Source organism: Pseudonaja textilis, chromosome 13, assembly GCF_049901715.1.
Source record: "Pseudonaja textilis isolate UNSWEBS1 chromosome 13, rPseTex1.2, whole genome shotgun sequence".
Lineage (NCBI taxonomy): Eukaryota > Metazoa > Chordata > Lepidosauria > Squamata > Elapidae > Pseudonaja > Pseudonaja textilis.
In genome coordinates, this window is record NC_142002.1 from 15861724 (window position 1) to 15878994 (window position 17271).

General features: G+C 46.1%; 2 protein-coding genes across 5 annotated transcripts in view; one reads left to right on the top strand and one right to left on the bottom strand.

The window, feature by feature from the left end:
• Positions 1-363: 363 nt before the first annotated feature.
• On the top strand, positions 364-12392 carry OAZ2 (ornithine decarboxylase antizyme 2). The gene is given in 6 exon segments (XM_087941479.1): positions 364-558; positions 7239-7314; positions 7316-7396; positions 8849-9024; positions 10228-10313; positions 11234-12392. Coding segments are annotated over 6 exon segments (576 nt in total). The 5' UTR covers positions 364-538; the 3' UTR covers positions 11371-12392.
• Positions 12393-15272: 2880 nt separating this feature from the next.
• Positions 15273-17271, bottom strand: part of ZNF609 (zinc finger protein 609) — a 69556-nt gene continuing 67557 nt past the window's right edge. For all 4 annotated transcript variants that reach the window (XM_026709471.2, XM_087941471.1, XM_087941473.1 and 1 more), the window contains one exon: positions 15273-16746. The gene's annotated coding sequence lies outside the window, so the exon portion shown is untranslated. The remainder of the gene's footprint in view (positions 16747-17271) is intronic.

A 17271-nucleotide genomic window follows, 5' to 3' on the forward strand; every position in this document is an offset into this window, starting at 1 on the left:
TATGTATCTATATAAATATATACATACACATATATATACATACATACACATACACATATAAAACATACACATATACAGATGTTTGTTTTGTGTGTGTGTGTGTGCGTGCGTGCGTGCGTGCGTGCATGTATATATATTTATACACACACACACACACACAAAAAGAAACCCCGGCACTTTCCCTGAGGTCGCCCCACGTGCCTCCCCACTCCGGCGTTCCCGGCGGCGCCTGCGCAATGCGCCCGGGAGGCGGAGCGCCTCCGCCGCTTTCCTCCTCCTCCTCCCCCCCCCGCCCCGCGCGCGTCTTTGTTCCGAGCGGCCCGTTTCCCAGGCAGCCTGGCGGCGGAGGGGGCGTGGCTATGCAGATGAGCAACGGGGCGGACGACGACGGCGGTGGCGGCGGCGGCGGTGGCGGCATCGGCTCTCGCTCTCGCTTCGTTTCGCCAGCAGCCCCAGACGGTCGGAGCTCGGCCCTCGCTCGCCCACGGAGGAGCTGCTGTGAGGGCTGAGAGCGAGCGCCTCCTCCCCGACCCCGAGGATGATAAACACCCAGGATAGGTACGCGGGGGGAAGAGGGAGAGGGGGGAGGCTGGGCTGGGCGGGGGCAAGGCCTACTTTCCCCCGCCACCCCTTTATTTTGGGGGAGGGGGCTCCAGAAGCATCCCCCTCCCACGCTGGATCAGGAGGGGGCCAAGAGAAAGTGGGGGGCAAATTGGGGTGGGGGGTCGCTGCAGGGTTGCGGGGGAGAAGAGTGAAACCCCCTCCCTCGGGCTTTTCTCCCCCTCCTCACCTTTTTGCACGGAGCCCAAGCGGGGGAGAGGATGAAATGTGGGGGGCGGAGAAGAGGAAACAAAAACAACAGCAACAGCAGCAGGCCGGAGGGGGCGGGGCGGCCCTGCTGCTCCTCCGCACGTCCACACCGCGGGGGGGATGGAAGGAGCAGCCGGTGGGGAGAGGAGTGAGTGGGTGGGCGGGCATCCCCCCACCTCCCTTGGACCCCGGAGCCTAGGAAAGGGGCTGCCTGCCCCCGGGGGTTCTTATTTTTTGCCCTGTTTGCACGCACACGCATGCATGCATGCACACACCCCTGCGTGTCCCCTGTGTTGCAAAAGCTTTCACTTTTTAAGAGACCCCCCCTTTGCCCCCAACAAGGTGGTTCCCCTCCACGTATTTCCCACTTTCCTGGGTTGCAAGGCTGCCCTGCCAGCCGAGGGTGGGGAGGAGGCCAGGTTTGGGTTCCAGGTGGGTTTGAGTGCCAGGGAGCCTCAGGTGTTTCCTTGGAAGGGAGGCAGGAGGTGGGTTGGGTGGGTGTGTGAAGATCCTGTTTTGGCTAACCAAGAAACCCCTCTGGGCCAAAGGGGCATCCCTGGATACCCCCCCCCTCCATTCTTTGTGAAGGTCCAGAAAGCAAGGGCAGGGCTGCAAAAGTGACCAGGGAGCCCTGTTGTCCAGTAACTGGACAATAGGTGGAAACCGACAGGTGGACTAAGGAAGGAAGATGTGGCTTGGACTACCTGGCTGAGATCCAAAACTATTGGGAGAAGGCCTTGTATTTTTTTTTTTAATCGTTAAACAATTGGAGAGTCTGTTGTGACTGGGCCTTGGATGAGTTAGGTTCTTGTCAATCTTTTTTTGTTGTTGTTGTTGTTCTGGGGAAGTTAAAGGCTCAAGTCTTGGCAGGTGCCTTTGGGGGCCTTCCCAAGAGTAGCAAAGCCCTTGTTTGGGTTTAATGGAAACCAGGTTTCCCCAGGGTGGGATAGCTAGCAATAGCACTTAAGACTTATATACAGCTTTGCAGCCCGCTCTAAGAGGTTTACAGAGTCGGCATGTTGCCCCCACAACAATCTGGTTCTTCATTTGAGTAACCTTGGAAGAAGGATGGAAGTCTGAGATGATATGATTATGTGAACAGAATCCCTAATGCTTGGGATCCTTATACTGGCATGGATCATAGCTGGTAGCTTTAAAAAAAAGGAGCAGCATGCTCTTGTCTTTTATGCTAGGAAAAATAAAAGATGGGCTTGTATTTTGAACTTGGCTATCTTTTCTGGGACAGTTGCCGTTTCCCTGATCTGAATTTTCCTACGATAAAAGCAGCCATAGCTACACCCAAGATTATACATGCTGCAATTACTTTTCGTTCCCAGAAAAAGTAGGTTGGGCTGATGGGGTTGCACACCAAACTCCTGAAGGAAAGTTGGGGAATATTGGGGACAAATAGTTGTCACCTGGATGGAGAAAAAGATCAAATACACCTACAACGCTTTATTCCCTGTGCACTCCTGCAAAATTTGCAATTGAAAGAACCAGGTTTGCATAAGTAGTTTGGATTCCAGGAAGCATACACAATTTTGTGTTGTGGTGATTAACCTCCTTCCAGCGTACTTTGTGGGGTTTTATTATATAGTAGTTTTGCATTGGACAGAAGCCAGTAATTATTTTTGGAAGGTGTTGTATATATTTTTCCTTGCATCCTGTAGGATTCCTAGAAGTGTTTATCTAAAAGACAGTTTTGGGAGCGGAGGGAAAGTTGCGTCTGTGTAAAGCACAATGTATTTCCTAATATTACTGAATGAAGGCAGAATTCTGTCTGCGGCAGTTGAAGAATTTGAAGTGATAAATGCTATTTTCACAGTTTATGGAAGGAGCGTCTTGAAGTTGAGAAAAGAATCAGACTCACTCAAGGGCCTTCAGCAACAGCTTTTCAGAGAAATGCAGCTCCCCTTCCTTTCAAAACAAAATGTCAATATCTTTAGGAAAGGGGTGGTGGTGAAAGTTTTATCTTAACTGTAAATGTTTGCAAGTTAGGCTTTCACTTTAATTGGCAAGCACTGTGCAATTGAAATGGTTTGCAAAACAGGAAGGCTGTTTATTTACAGTTACTGCAAGGAAGGATTTCTTCATTTTATTGAGGCCATGAGTAATTGGCGAACTTTAAAAATAAAAGTCCAAACCCCTCTATGGTCTGATCCTAAATTTATCTGAAATGTAACACAGGTCAGCAGAATATGAGGCTGTGGTTAATTGTTAAATCTGGGTGCTGCCTACCCAGGGAGGATTTTTTTTTTAATCTATTTAAGACTTTTGGTGTTACGTAAATGGGTGAAGTAATTCCATCTCTCCAGCGGCCTGGCAATCAGGTCAGCGATAGGGGTGGGAACGAACAATTCTTTTTAACTATAGAGTTTATAAACTCCACATAAACTTACTTACTTGTTCTTCCCTCTTCAAAGTAATTTTAGATCTGTTTCTACTAATACCCTGGCTGAAAAAAAATCAGGTTTGGCGTAGCAACTATAAAATGTGTTTTCCTTGTAACCTAGCTCCCTTTTCTTTGGAGTATCTAGTTAATAACCAGATTTCTTTTATCCCTATCTGCAAAATGCTTGGCTTTCTATCTTGGGGGGTTTCCTTCACTTGAAAATACAGCGCTTAAGGAGATGAAGCTGTAGAGGAAGTTTGGCCTTGGGAGTTTAACGTCCATTCTGTTTAGTGAGTTATACACAATCCTTTGTATTTATCAGTCTGTTTCCCACGCTGGGCATGTGTCTGCCAGGAAATGTTTATAATTCATACACTTGATTTTCAAAAGACTGCACCTTTGTTCTCGGTTCAAAACAGGAAAAATATAGGCCAGCCAGTATGATGCTTTGTTAGATAGTGTGTTGATAATTCAGAATTTTTACGCCTCTTTTCTCATTTTGGTACCTTCTGTAATTGGGACGAAAGTGTCCAGAATTTACACCCAACAAATTATTCCCGTTGTTTTTGTTTTTTGGCGTTTTCAAGTCAGTGTTGATTCCTAGTGACCGCTTGGACAAATCCCTGCAATTTTCTTGGCAAGGTTTTTCAGAAGTGGCTTGCCCTTGCCTCTTACTTCCTAGGGCTGAGAAAGAGCAACCAGCCGAAGGTCACCCAGCTGGCTTTGTGCCCAAGGCAGAACTAGAATTCCTGGCCACCCGGTTTCTAAGAAGCCTGATGCCTTAAAACCACTACATGAAATCCTGCTGGTTGGGAATTTACCATTCATAATAGATTTAGAAAGGAAATCCCTTCATTATATATAAATACAGTGTTACTTCTTTTAAAAAAAATATTATTATGCAAAGCAAGAGTCAACAGTGGTAAGGGTCAAAATCAAACTGATATCACTATCATTTCTCTAAACCTTGCAGATCAATCTTGTTTCATACACTGTGCTAATCCAGGACACATTTTAAGAGTTAAGGATCTAATCTCAGTTGTACAATTAATACCATCCTTGTGTTCTTCGAGACCACCGAGGCTGGCTAGTGGGCTTAATGGTCTCACTTTCTTCCTGTTTATACCTTGGTGGCACCACCTTTGCAATCCCTGAACGAATAAACGGCAGAAAGGCTGAATGTTTGTAATGCTCTCAAAAGCACATGGGTTTAATTCTCCCTTCTTGACTCACTATCCTATAATCAGTAAAGTATTCTGTTAAATACTGCCCTGTGTTTCTGAAACCTTTGCAAGATGTTACCTTATCTTTTCTTTCTTAGCAGACTGAAACATATCCATACTCTATCCTAATAGCACTTTATGGTATTACTATGGAGTGGAGCTTAACTATTTTTCACAAACACACACACACACACACCACACACATCCCCTTGCAAATTGGTTCACGTTCTTGTATATTCATCAGTGGTGATTGTAACCACAATGGAGAAGTCTTGCACACTTGCCAATATTATGTGCAAGTGTGCAAGACTTTTTCATTGTGATTACCATCACCACTGATGGAATACACAAATTTATGTTGTCAGGCTGTTTAAAACGTTTCTGGATGTAGCCTGTATTAGGACAAATCCTGCGACATTCACAGACAATCAGTGGAATTGACTAGTAAAACTACTAGTGTTGTTGTAGAGAGGAACCGGATACATCTCGAGGGGTTTTTGTCCTAGTCAACTGAGTTATGCTGGAATTAGTTAGTCTTCAGATCAGGAATGTCCATCCAACTGTGGCGACTTTAAGACTGGCAAGGGGGAATTCTGGGAGTTGAAGTCCACAAGTCTTAAAGTTGCCAAGGGTGGACCTCTCCCCTCGCTTTAGGGCTTTCGTCTGGACGAATGAACTGCTTCCTGCTAGTAGTTGCTGGTTCCTCCGAGCAACCATAATGTTGAGCGGAGAAAACAAGCACATCTGCCAGCTGTATTGGAGGCTACGGTGGGGAGGGGTGGACAAAAAACACAGCCTAGCATTATACTTTCCCAGTCTCCGCCAGACACCAGCCTGACAGAAGAGCTGTTTTTCCAGTCAATTATCGCAGTGATTGTGGATGATGAAGACAGGCCGAGTTGGTTGTGTGCAAGCTCCTTTGCCAGGAGCCTCGGTTGCAGCTGCTTTGTATGTGGGCAGAGTGAACTTGGGATTAAAAAGAAATGTTTTTATTTTTATTTATTTTTTTGTCATTGTTGTGGACAAGCTGCTCGCCTTCCAATTTAGCGCTCGGTTGGCTGCCGCCGCCTGTTTTAATTGTGTTCCATGAAAGGTACAAGAACAGGCCAGCTCGGTTTTGAAAATCAGGATTGCCAAGTGGGGTGCTCGATCCAGATGTGTCCCATAGAGGTAATCCGTGACTTACGACCAAAATTGGGCCCCCAAAATTTCTGTGGTTAAGCGAGACATTTGCTAAGTGAGTTCTGGCCCATTTTACAAACTTTCTTATCACAGTTAAGGGAATCACTGCAGTTGATAAGTTAGTCATCTGGTTGTTAAGTGAATCTGGCTTCTCCGTTGCCTTGTCAGGTCACAAAAGATGATCACATGATCATGGGGATGTTGCAAAGGTCGTAACTGTGAAAAAACAGTCATAAGTCACCTTTTTCAGCAGTTGTAGCTTGAGAGCATATGCACCAAAGACAAATTCCTTGTTTGTCCAATCACACTTGGCCAATAAAGAATTCTACTCTACTCTACTCTACTTCTAATTCTATTCTCCATTTTATTCTATTCTACTTTCTATTCTATATTCTATTCTGTATTTGATTCCATTCCATATTCTATTCAGTTCTATTTTCTATTCTCTATTCCATTCCATTCTATTCTCTATTCCAGTCCATTCTATATTCTATTCTAATTCTTATTCTATTCTTATTCTATTCTAACAGTCACTAAATGAACCGTTATAATTCAAGGACTGACTATATGTGCAACTGGCATCAACACATGTTTGAACTGGTTTCGGAAGCTGTGAGAAAGACTGCAAAAGGACAACAGAAAGAGACCGTAAAATGATACCCTTTTTTCATCCGAGATTCTGCTTGTTTTGTCTACTTTTTGTCTATTTTTCAGAAAATACGGCATGAGTTTGCAGGTGTCTTTTTAGAATGTCTTCAAAGACATTCCTAGTTCTGAGCGAAAGGAACAACAACACACAAAACCCAGATAGGAAATAAGTAATATTGTGCATCTAGCTAAGCCAGCCTCGTGGCCTGTTGGGAGAAATGAGAATTTGTGCGTGTGTGTTCCTACAAAACATTAGTAGAGCCAATCGGACGTGTGTGTCTCGCCAGCAGCACAAAGGACATTGCAGCCAGCTGCACCTGTGTAGGTGTAATATGGTGTTTAATAGATTGAGACAGGGTGTGGCATGGGAGGGACACTGTTAATACCTATTGTATCTTTGCCAGATTGAGATTTCACCTTAAACCAATACAAGGCTGTAATTAAAATACGAGAATCAAAAGCATGAGATGAATGCAGTAGAGCAGTGATTTCCTCAACCTTGGCCACTTTTAAGGTGGGTGGACTTCAACTCCCAGAATTCCCAGGGGAATTCTGAGAATTGAAGCCCACCCATCTTAAAGGTGGCCATAAGGTTGAGAAACAGGGCAGTGTAAGGACGCAAAGCAGGGAACACCCTTCGCTTAGCAGATCAGATAACGCGGGTGGCACATTGCCTAAGTATTAAGAAAGAAGATATTGCAAGGTTGAACATGGCAACAGCTTAGCTTGCTTCTGAGAAATACATAACCAGGCCCCGCTTTTTGGAAACCCCTTGTTGCTCCTGCTATTTGTTTAAAAGAAGTGTAATGGTGGAATCACACCCTTATGATCAGTAGAAACATCGAACTGCCCAGATGATCTCCTGCAAGGCTGTCTTGAGCTTGATACCATGGCTAACCCACAAGGACGTTCGCGCTCCTGAGTTCCGTTTGAATCTTGCTGGGGTTTGCGGCTCTCACCTTTGTGCTCTCTTTCTCTTCCAGGAGTATCTTACCTTTGAGTAACTGCCCGCAAGTACCGTGCTGCAGGCACATTGTTCCAGGGCCTCTGTGGTGCTCCTGATGCCCCTCACCCACTGTCGAAGATCCCCGGTGGGCGAGGGGTTGGCAGGGATCCTTCTCTTTCAGCTTTGATATATAAGGTGAGCCTAATTCCGCTTCTCCCAGGCTTTTGGCTGTGAGACGACAAGCCAGCCAGAAACTCCCAAGAACGCTCTGCGTAGGTCTCATTTGTCCTCCCCACCTCCAATCCCCAGCATTCTGGAAGCTCACTATTTTGGGGGCTGGTTGCCTTGGAGATCGATTTAAAATAAGTGACTTCTGGTACTTTTTCTGGCACCTCCGTGTTAATTGCTTTGTTACCTTTTTTTTTAAAAAAAGAACCCAACATGTGAGAAAATATAATGAAGGGGGTGCTCTGCATCAGGTCAGTCGCTGTAAGACGTTGTTTACCAAACGAAGAAAACAAGTACGCGCTCCAATTTTCCCCTTAGGGTTGTTCTTCGGTAATCACCCAACTGCTCTTCTCCCCGGAGCTCTGTTTCCATAGCGCTTACAAAGCGAATACTGAGTCAAAGGCTCCTAAATATCATTACAACTGGGAAGCAAAAATAATGAGGCAAGGGAAGAACCGAGTAGAGTAGAATAACAGAGTTGGAAGGGACCTTGGAGGTCTTCTAGTCCAACCCCCTGCCTAGGCAGGAAACCCTACACCACTTCAGACCAAGGGTTGTCCAATCTCTTCTTGAAAACCTCCAGTGTCGGAGCATTTACAACTTCTGGAGGCCAGTTGGTCCACTGATCGTTCTCACTCAGGAAATTTCTCCTTAGTTCCAAGTTGCTTCTCTCCTTGATTAGTTTCCACCTGTTGCTTCTTGTTTTGCCTGATGGTTCTACACTGTCCAGAAATGAAATTTGTGAACAGTGTAGAACTACGTAGGGACAACTTCATAGTTATTAGGAGAGGTTTCCTCTTACGTTAGCAAGGAGAAAGGGTCTCTCTTCTGATCCTGAAGCATCAGTGAGCTGTTACATCCACAAGATTTGGCTATCCCCTCAAAAGGATCATTGCCACGAGGCCGAGAGATGGATGATATTCTGGATTCTTATAAGTCAGGTAGTATTCTGGATCGGTAAAATAAAAAAAATATGCAAAGGTCAAGTTTTTCCCCTTATTTTTCTAAAGCTGCTTTACATTTTGTCCCCCAGTTCCTGTCTTGCATAAAGTGCAAGATGGAGCAGCTATCAAGGGACTGTGCTTGTAATGTATCGACACAATTCTGTGGCTGCCAAGGCTAGTTGTTTCTAAGATCATTTCTGCTGGCGTAAGCATTGTTGATGTGTGAAGTTTGTTCATTTCTTTGAATGAATTGGAGGTACCTCTTGGAGATTGCCCAGGAGATAAAAGACTTTTGATTTATTAAATGTACTTGGTTTGGTCATCAAGTACAGTGAGCTGAAGCTTTATAACTGCCCTTTCAAAAGCAGGACCAGGGGTTGGGGTTGGTTCCCACAGCAATGAGGAATCGGGGAACTTACTGCTCTTCGCTTGTTCTAACCCTTGAAAAATTGTTTTTTTTCACCCTTTCTTAAAGGATGAGAAGCTCACTGTTAACCAAGATCTTCCAGTGCATGATGGGAAACCACATATTGTCCACTTCCAGTACAAAGTTACGGAAGTAAAGGTCTCCTCTTGGGATGCAGTGCTATCCAATCAGAGTCTTTTTGTGGAAATCCCTGATGGCTTATTAGCTGACGGGAGCAAAGAAGGGTAAGGCGTGTGCATGACTCCTCCCACCGATTACGCCCCAAGGAACGTAGTCGCCTGCAGGCACCGGTTGCCCCCTCCTGACTTCTACCAGTGCTGTGCACAGATTTGTCGCTCCTTTAAGCTCCTGGTATTTTGAAGATGGGAAGCATTAGTCCTGCCTACGCATATTGATTAGCTGTCCAAAGCAGCTCACGCCGTTTCATTTTCCCTTGGGATTAAGCGGGCTTGAGCCTTTCAGTTATAAAAATGCTTCCGCTGGTTTATTCTTTCCTTTTGCCATAATTCTTTGATCGCGGCGTCTCCCCTGTTAGCGTGCTTTAAGTACAATTGCATAACTGATTAATTATAGCCAGCTAAAATAAGCAGCTTGGAAGTTATAATTAAAGTGGATGCTAACAAAAATCCCTTCTAAGTTAAAACCTCTGCTGCTTTCCCGCCTCCGATTAAAACCTTATTGATCTCTACTTGCTCGATCAGTTAGCAACAATACCCTTGGACCAAAGCGTTGGTTCTGTGCCAGGAAATTTCTATAAGGCTATTAAAGGGGTAACTTGAAAACCATCTGCAGGTGACACTATTCCCTAACACAGGCCGCACAGAGGATTGTTGTAGCTTAATATTCGTTTTAACGCTAGCTGCAAAAGAGATAGTTATGTAGGCGTTTAGGTACATTTATACCTCCAAGGTGACGGATTATACATCTCCTAGCCCGCTGCCTTTGAGTTGGACGTAGCTTGTTCTGAAGTAGCACAACACCACCCTTGCCTCTCTCTCCCTGCACACACCCCTTCCATAGGAACAGTCTCCCGGTGTTCAAATGCAATTTGTCAGTTTTTTCCAAACTTTAAATCCAGACCTCAGTACTTGAAATTTCCCGGCTGAGCAGAGGGTTGGACTAGAAGACCACTAAGGTTTCTTCCAACTCTGCTATTGTTATTCTGTAAATGTCCCCAGTTCCTCCTTGTTCTACGCAGCTGTGCTCCCCTGCTGTGCAAATAACCACTCAGCAAGCATGTGTGGTTAGTATCTTGACGGACTTTCCCTTCAGCAGCCTATTTTCCTCAGCACGCTCCTCCTTGCCCCAAGTATCAGTGCTGACACTGGTGGGAACGATGGTAGGGGCGTGCCATCTTGAGATGAACAGGATGGAATTATTTAGAAGCTTAGCTGAGTGTAACCTTCTCTTTTCTCCCCACCTGCCAGGTTATTAGCGCTGTTAGAATTTGCTGAAGAGAAAATGAAAGCAAGTTATGTCTTTATTTGCTTTCGAAAAAGCAGAGAAGACAGAGGTACGTGTCCTCACCACCACCCCCCTCCTCCTTTCAGGCAAACGTCAGCAGCTAAAGTGGGTGTCATTCAGAGCACTTGGTGGATTTTCTCCTTCCAGTTAGTTGAGTATGAACGATTCAGGGTATAATTGCTACCAATAGAGACTCAAATTGCCAGCATAAGTTTCTCTCTCCCTAAATTTCTGTGAAGAGTCAGGTTTCTGGGTTGGAATGTCTGTCGAACGACGTCTCCCTTGATGAGCCGCGCGTGGTTTGGGCCACTTGCAGCCCTCATCACGAGCAGAGAAAACTCACCTTTGTTCACAAGGTGACTTGGATGAATTGATTGACTTTGGACAGCATATAGGGAGTTGACTTACAAGTTCATTTAGTGGCTGTTTGAAAAAAAGTGACTTACAACCGTTTTTCACACACACACACGACCGTTGTAGCATCCTCCCATAGTCACGTGATCAAAATTCAGGCGCTTGGCAGCTGATTCATATTTATGACCGTTGCTGTATCCTGGGGGGTCACGTGATCGCCTTTTGCAAGCAACGTCAACGGGGAAGCTAGATCCACTTAACAGCGGGGTTGCGAACTTAACTGCACTGATTCACTTAGCCACCGTGAGCAAGAAATGTCGTAAAATGGGTCAAACCCCACATAAATTCTTGCTTAGCAGCAGAAATGTTGGGTTCAGTTGTGGTCGTAAGTAGAGGACTACCTGTGTTCTAGGGCCAGTAGCCAATTGTCTTGCAACACGGGACAGAAAAATTAGGACGGGCCACGACACAAAAGTTACACGAAGGCTTAGGGCTGGTTTGGGAAACCCCAACAGAACGGGACAGTTGAGTTGTGCCCCATGTCAACAGAGATCCAGAGCGTTGGCTCTTCATTGATCTGACCTTGTACGTTTCCTTCTGTTTTTCTTTTTGCAGCTCCGTTACTGAAGACATTCAGTTTTCTGGGTTTTGAAATTGTGAGGCCTGGTCATCCTTGTGTCCCATCGCGGCCAGATGTGTTGTTCATGGTCTACCCCCTGGATCAGGTCTCTTCTTCTGATGACAACGATTAGACCTAGCGCAGCATTTCAGTGGGGCCTGGACATGCTTCGAGGACGAGCGGTGGGGGCTAAAAGGCCCCTGCTGAGGAAAGGGAAAACAAAATTCTTCTGGACTGAAACTGCATTTCTTATTGTTAGAGTGACCTGTATATCTTCTGAGTTGACTTTTCCATTGAAATGTGTTACCTAGCGAATAATATAAAACCTGCACATGTAATTGCACAATAGTAAATGGAAGGTGAATGGAAGGCTCTGGGGCCTGCTCTTAAGCCTATAGCGAAGTCACATCCTGCCCAGCCACGTGGTGGCTACAGAGCCCGCAGACGAAGGCAGAGAGGGAGAAGCCTCCAAATTACTTGTTACATACATGGCTGGGCTTATCTATTAGTTTGGATATTTGGCTTTCATTTCAAAGGCATATTTATATGTTCACTCAGACTCTTAAGCAGGGGGATGTTTTGAGTGTGGAAATACGAGGAACAGTTGCTTTCCTGCTTCCTTTTTTCCTTTTTTGGCAAATAGATGATGGCACCACTGGGTTAACCAATACTCTGGGGTTCTGAGAGACTCTTGCCCTCTTGTCGGCTTTATTAGCTTAGTATTAACTCTACTGCAGCTTCATTTAGGTGGAAGAGAGAATGAAAGGAGGGTGCTGAGTTGGCCTCGCTTGTGTTCTGCCCTGGGATCAGGTAGGGAAATGGAGAATCAAGTCAAATCAAGCTCCCCCCTTTTTTTGAAGGTGGGGGGAAGACTGTCTGGCCCCACACGGAAGTCTGTGGATTCCGGAAACACCTGGATTCCAGAAACATCGTAGGCAACTTGATTTGACACTTAATTAGACTTCAATCTTATGCGTCCTCACAATGCGTCTGAAACTTTCCTTAAAAGTAGCTCATGTAATTGAGATCTCATGTCCTCATCCTTCCTTCAAATGCCCCCCTGGGAATTATTAGATGAGTGCTATCATGCTTACCTTTCTTTTAAAACAGCCAGTTCCTTCAAACTTCATTCACAATATACAATTCTAAAAGCTCCTCTTGTCTATTTACTTGTGTTACCCAAAGCACTTTTTGCTTCTCAGGCATCCGTCTTGTGTAAAATGGGAGCCATCTGGCTATAACAGAAGGGAAACCCTTAAAAAAACCAAGATCCTAGGGGTGCATGATAAGCTGGCTCTTTGGAGGAAATTCTTCTTAGTATCCAGTTATGGTCTGTGTCTTCATTTGCCTCACTGCATTTTAGGGCAGCCTAAGTTATTTTCCAGCCTTCAGGGCCTGCTGGTTGGAAGGGAGTATCTCATATCATCAGATCTTTGGCTGGTTTCTGTATTGGGGTGGGGAACAACATAAGACTGACTTATCATGGGGATGAAAAAAAACTATTTACACCCTCTCACAATTTTTTGCTCCTAAAATGCCAGATCTCACAACTACAGGTTTTAATATTATCCATAACCTGAACATTTATTGGAGTAACCTATTGATAATGGAAGGAAAAATAGATAATAGGATAGGTAGGCAATGGAAAGGAAGATACTCAATAGGTTTGTCATTTAGAGTTACCTGGCTGTTTGATAAGCAATTTAATCTGCACTGTCCAGTTAATGGAAATCACCTTGTGACAGGAGAGCGTCAACAACTCACTGAGCCAAGAACTATGCGCCAGTTGGACAGACCTGGTAAACTTGGCTTCTACATTCACCACACTTTTTATAAAGTTGAGTGGCAAGGCTACTTCTATGTCTTCCGGCAATTCTTGAATATATTGCCCTTGCAAATTAGGACACCTAAAACGAAACCTCGTTTGTTCTGCTTGCTTTCCTGGCTGTGGTTTGTCTTCTTCAGTTGAGTGACACTTGAAACCAACAATATTACTACCCTTTGTGGAAACAAGCCTAAGCCAGCTGGATCCTAAATTACACTGGCCCCTTAATCATTAAAATACTTGGGCTCGCTGTTTTTTCTAGATTTCTAGCCTATATAAAAGAATTGTGGCTTTTTAAATCCAAGCTTTATAACGTCCCCATTTTCTTTTACTTCAATGTGTTACAAGAACTGCTTTTCAGCAAGCTGTTCCTTTCATCCCACTCTAATTAATCTTTAGAGGGGCAAAACTACATTTAAGGACATTTCTACGGAACCCAGGAAATAGCAGTCCAATAAAATTCAGAGTCTTTGATCAAGGGCTATTCAAAATGCAATTTTTGAGGAAAAGGGAAAAATTCAACTGCTTCTCCCCATTGTTACATTTACAAGTAAGCTTGTTCTATTTAGGAAGGTACATATTTGGCAGAGAATAAAAATATTCACTAGTGCTACCAAATTTTCTTCCCCTCATTTGTTGCTACAGATATTTATCTCATCTAGAGCGTAGAAAAAAAAAAGCTTGTTTAGTTGAACTTTAGGCATAATGACACCCAGTTTGCAGAACAGAGTTGTTTGCTCATGAATATTCTCAGCTTGTTACGACTTCCTTGCAGTTTATACTAGAGGAGTCCATAAAATATCCTATGGTGCTTTGGTTCAAAAGCCTTTTTGGGAGGGTTTGGATACATAGATAACACTTTTTTGCCCTTTGCTTACGACCGATGTTAAAAGCCATACGACAACTGAATTTCTGACATTAAAGGGGGAAAAATAATCATGGCTGCTTATTCAGTCCTCAGGCACATCCTCAGACGGAGTTGTTACCCAAACTTGCAGTTCTATTTATCTGTGGACTACCAGATTGGAAAGGGCCAAACATTACATCAATTTGCTCTGTGGAATACCAATATTTGAGAGAGTAGTGTGAAACATTTCCACTCCTGTTTTTTTTTTTAAACATTGGCTTACAGTTTCCTCTGGACTATTATCTTTGGTTTTTAATTCTCCACTCAGGAAGTTCCGCAAAAGGGAAGCGGACTCTCTAGTGAACCGTGGACTGCCAAGAGCTGCCTGCTTTACTAGATAGATCCAGCTGCACAAAATGTTCAACCTCCAGGTAAAACCTGCACAATTGCAGAAGCAGCCTGGAACCTGAAAATGTATTTCTAGCCCTTAACACAAGTTGGGAGGTGCACTAATATCAGTTAAATAATTTTTTTTTTTTACACAAATATGACTATCTGTATTTTTTTAAAAAAAAACCAACAACAGCAATACACTAAACACCAATAACAAACAAAAGGCCAAAGCTTTGCATGCACCCAACAGGGCAAGGATCCGGCAGCTGAGGTAGGGCATTTCTTATACGAATACCTTACCTAGTAAGGTCAGGGGCATCAAAGTCAGGCCCGGAAGAGAACGCGAGTATCCCGTTTTTACAAGAACTTGCTACAACACGGTGCTTCTGTAAAGGCCCCCCCTCCCCAAGTAGGCAACCCTGAGGTTTACTCACTGACGACGGCGACGCACCTCTCGTCAGGAGTTTGCACGGCTCGTATTTTGGCGGCTGTATTTTTTTTGTGCCTACCTGAGTCACAAATCCACAAAACTGTGTCAAGATGGTGAGCGCTCAAGTCTGCTACCGAATGTTCTCATGGGACTATGCTGGTAAGAAAAGGCTGGTAACCTCCTGATGTGCGTGCCTCCTCCGAGGCCGTCCTCTCGACCCCCTGGGGTGTGTGAGAGAGTTCCCAGGCCGTGGTTCTAAGGCAACTCTCGGAAGCCTTCCTCCCTGCACGAAGGGCAAGCCAGTGCCAGGAAGGCAGAGAGAGAGAGAGAGGACGCAGCGGCACCGCTTCGCCATGTGCTTTTAAGACAGTGGGAATCACCCTCAAACGAGACTTGGGGCCGGGGGTGGGGGATAAGCAGCCTCCTCTTCTTCCTGCTGCCCCCCATCCTCCTCCAGGGACTCTTGACGAAGCTACGCGAGAACCTCGAGCTTGGGAAAGGGGGAGGGGAAGAAGGGGAAAAATAAAAAAGCCCGACAAATTTCAAACAATTCCTTTTTACAGTATATACAAAGTCCAAGAGGCAGAGAGAGGGTGGCCTCGCGCAACATTACAGGCGGGAACAGAAAACGAGCTGGGCGCTTGCACAGACGTACAGCGCCGGTTCCTGGAGAGTCCGCTTGGGAGGGCACAAGTGGGCCCCTTGCCCTTTTCCACCTGACAGGCCTCCCGCAGGAAACGGGTAGGGGGGGTAGGGGGAGGCAGCTCCAGTCAGACGGGTCCCTCAAGGGCACTGGCGAAGGGCAGGGAGCGAGGCCCCGGCAATGCAAGGGGCCGTTCTTGCCTGCTCGCCCCGCCACCAGGGTTTGCAGGAAGGCTGGCCGGTCGCTTCGATGCTCCACAAGGTTGAGGCTTGGTTCTTTCTGCAGGGCCCAGCCAGCCCCCATGCCCTGCTTCATCCCTTGCCGAGAAGGGAGGATTTTCCCAGGCGTGGTGGTGGTGGTGGTGGGGAAGGCCCTGCCCAGAGGATTACACCACGGCAGCCGGGGGGGGGCTTCTTTCCTCTGTGCCAAAGGGCCGGGGAAGACAGGAGCGACAGGCGCCCTTCGAGCCGAGAGGAGCTGCCCCCCGGCCCGACAGAAGCAGGACCAGCCTGCCCAAAAGGCCATATTGTAGCCGTACGGAGAGGCTGTTTGTGCCAGGGAGCACAGCAGCGGCTGCCTTGCCGCACGCCAGCAGGGAGGAGGGGCTAGGGAAAAAAAAGCAGCGGGCGGGACGGCCTTTTTTCGGGAGAGCAGCCGGCCCCAAGGCAAAGTGCTACAGAGAAGTTTCAGGACAGAGAAGTCCGGGAACCGTTCCTTGACCGAGAAACGTACGGCTGACTCGGGCTCGTGGCAGGCCTGGTGGCCCTCCCTGCGTCCTCCCCAGGCTGGCGTGAGGCACGAGAGCCTCGTCTTTCTGGGGCTCTTTGCGAGAGTCCACCTACCTGCTTGTGCCAGGTGACTAGTTCTCAAAAAAAAAAGAAGAACCCCCAAACCCACCACCTGGACGTTCTCTTCGGCCAACTCTGGAATAGCTTTCTCGGCCGCAGCCCAGGAACAAGAGGGAGGTGTGAGTTGGAACTCAAAACTCAGCTGCTCTTCCTCCCCAGCGTACTTCCAGAAGGTCCTGTTGATGTCACACTGCTCGGCCCGCCGTCCCCGTCCTCTTTCCCAGAAGGATTCTGGAAAACGGCCAGTCACCCCCAAGTCAGTTGAATAAATATTTCGGCAAGTCCCAGCTCCATAACTCACTCAGACGGGGCTCAGCATCTGTGTCTCTCTCTCTCTCTCTCTCTGTGTGTGCGTGTGGTGTGTTCAACAGGGGAGGGGCAGAGTCTGCATCACACTCTGGCAGGACCGTCAAGCAGAACAATCAACACCATTGAACTGATGTCTTAATGCAGTTTGCAGCGCTTCCTCACGTGAGCCAGTCACATGTCTTGGTACAGCCGGGGTTACCTTATCAGTCATGTCCTGTTGCAAAGAGAAGAAAGGGGGGCGGGGTGTCAGCAAATTCCATCTCAGCCACAAGATGGAGCCAGAATAACAGTAGCTCAGAAGGTGGACTTGGAGATCCGGCCTTTTCAGCAGGTGGGCTTAGATAGAACTAGGAAGTGGGCAGTTCTCTGTCTGGGCTTAACAGCCCCTTACCCAATTTTTAATTTTTATCAAAACTGAACAATAGGAAAGCAGTCCCAAAAGCGCTTTCCCAAAGGGCAATTTGACTTTATTTTATTTTTTTTCTCCTTGAAAACGTTTTGCTTCTCATCCAAGAACTTCCTTCAGGTTCTGGTCAGGTTCTTGGATGACAAGCAAAACATTTTCAAGAAAACAACAAAAAGACCGGTTGCCTTTTGGAAAAACACCTCTGGAACAACTAGGACCTGAGAATCTCCACAGACAATAGGAAAGCGGTGGCCAGAAGGGCTGGTACAGACAACTGGCATATCATAATGTGGGAATGAAGGTAATTCCGTAGCTGTCACCTGGGCCACAACT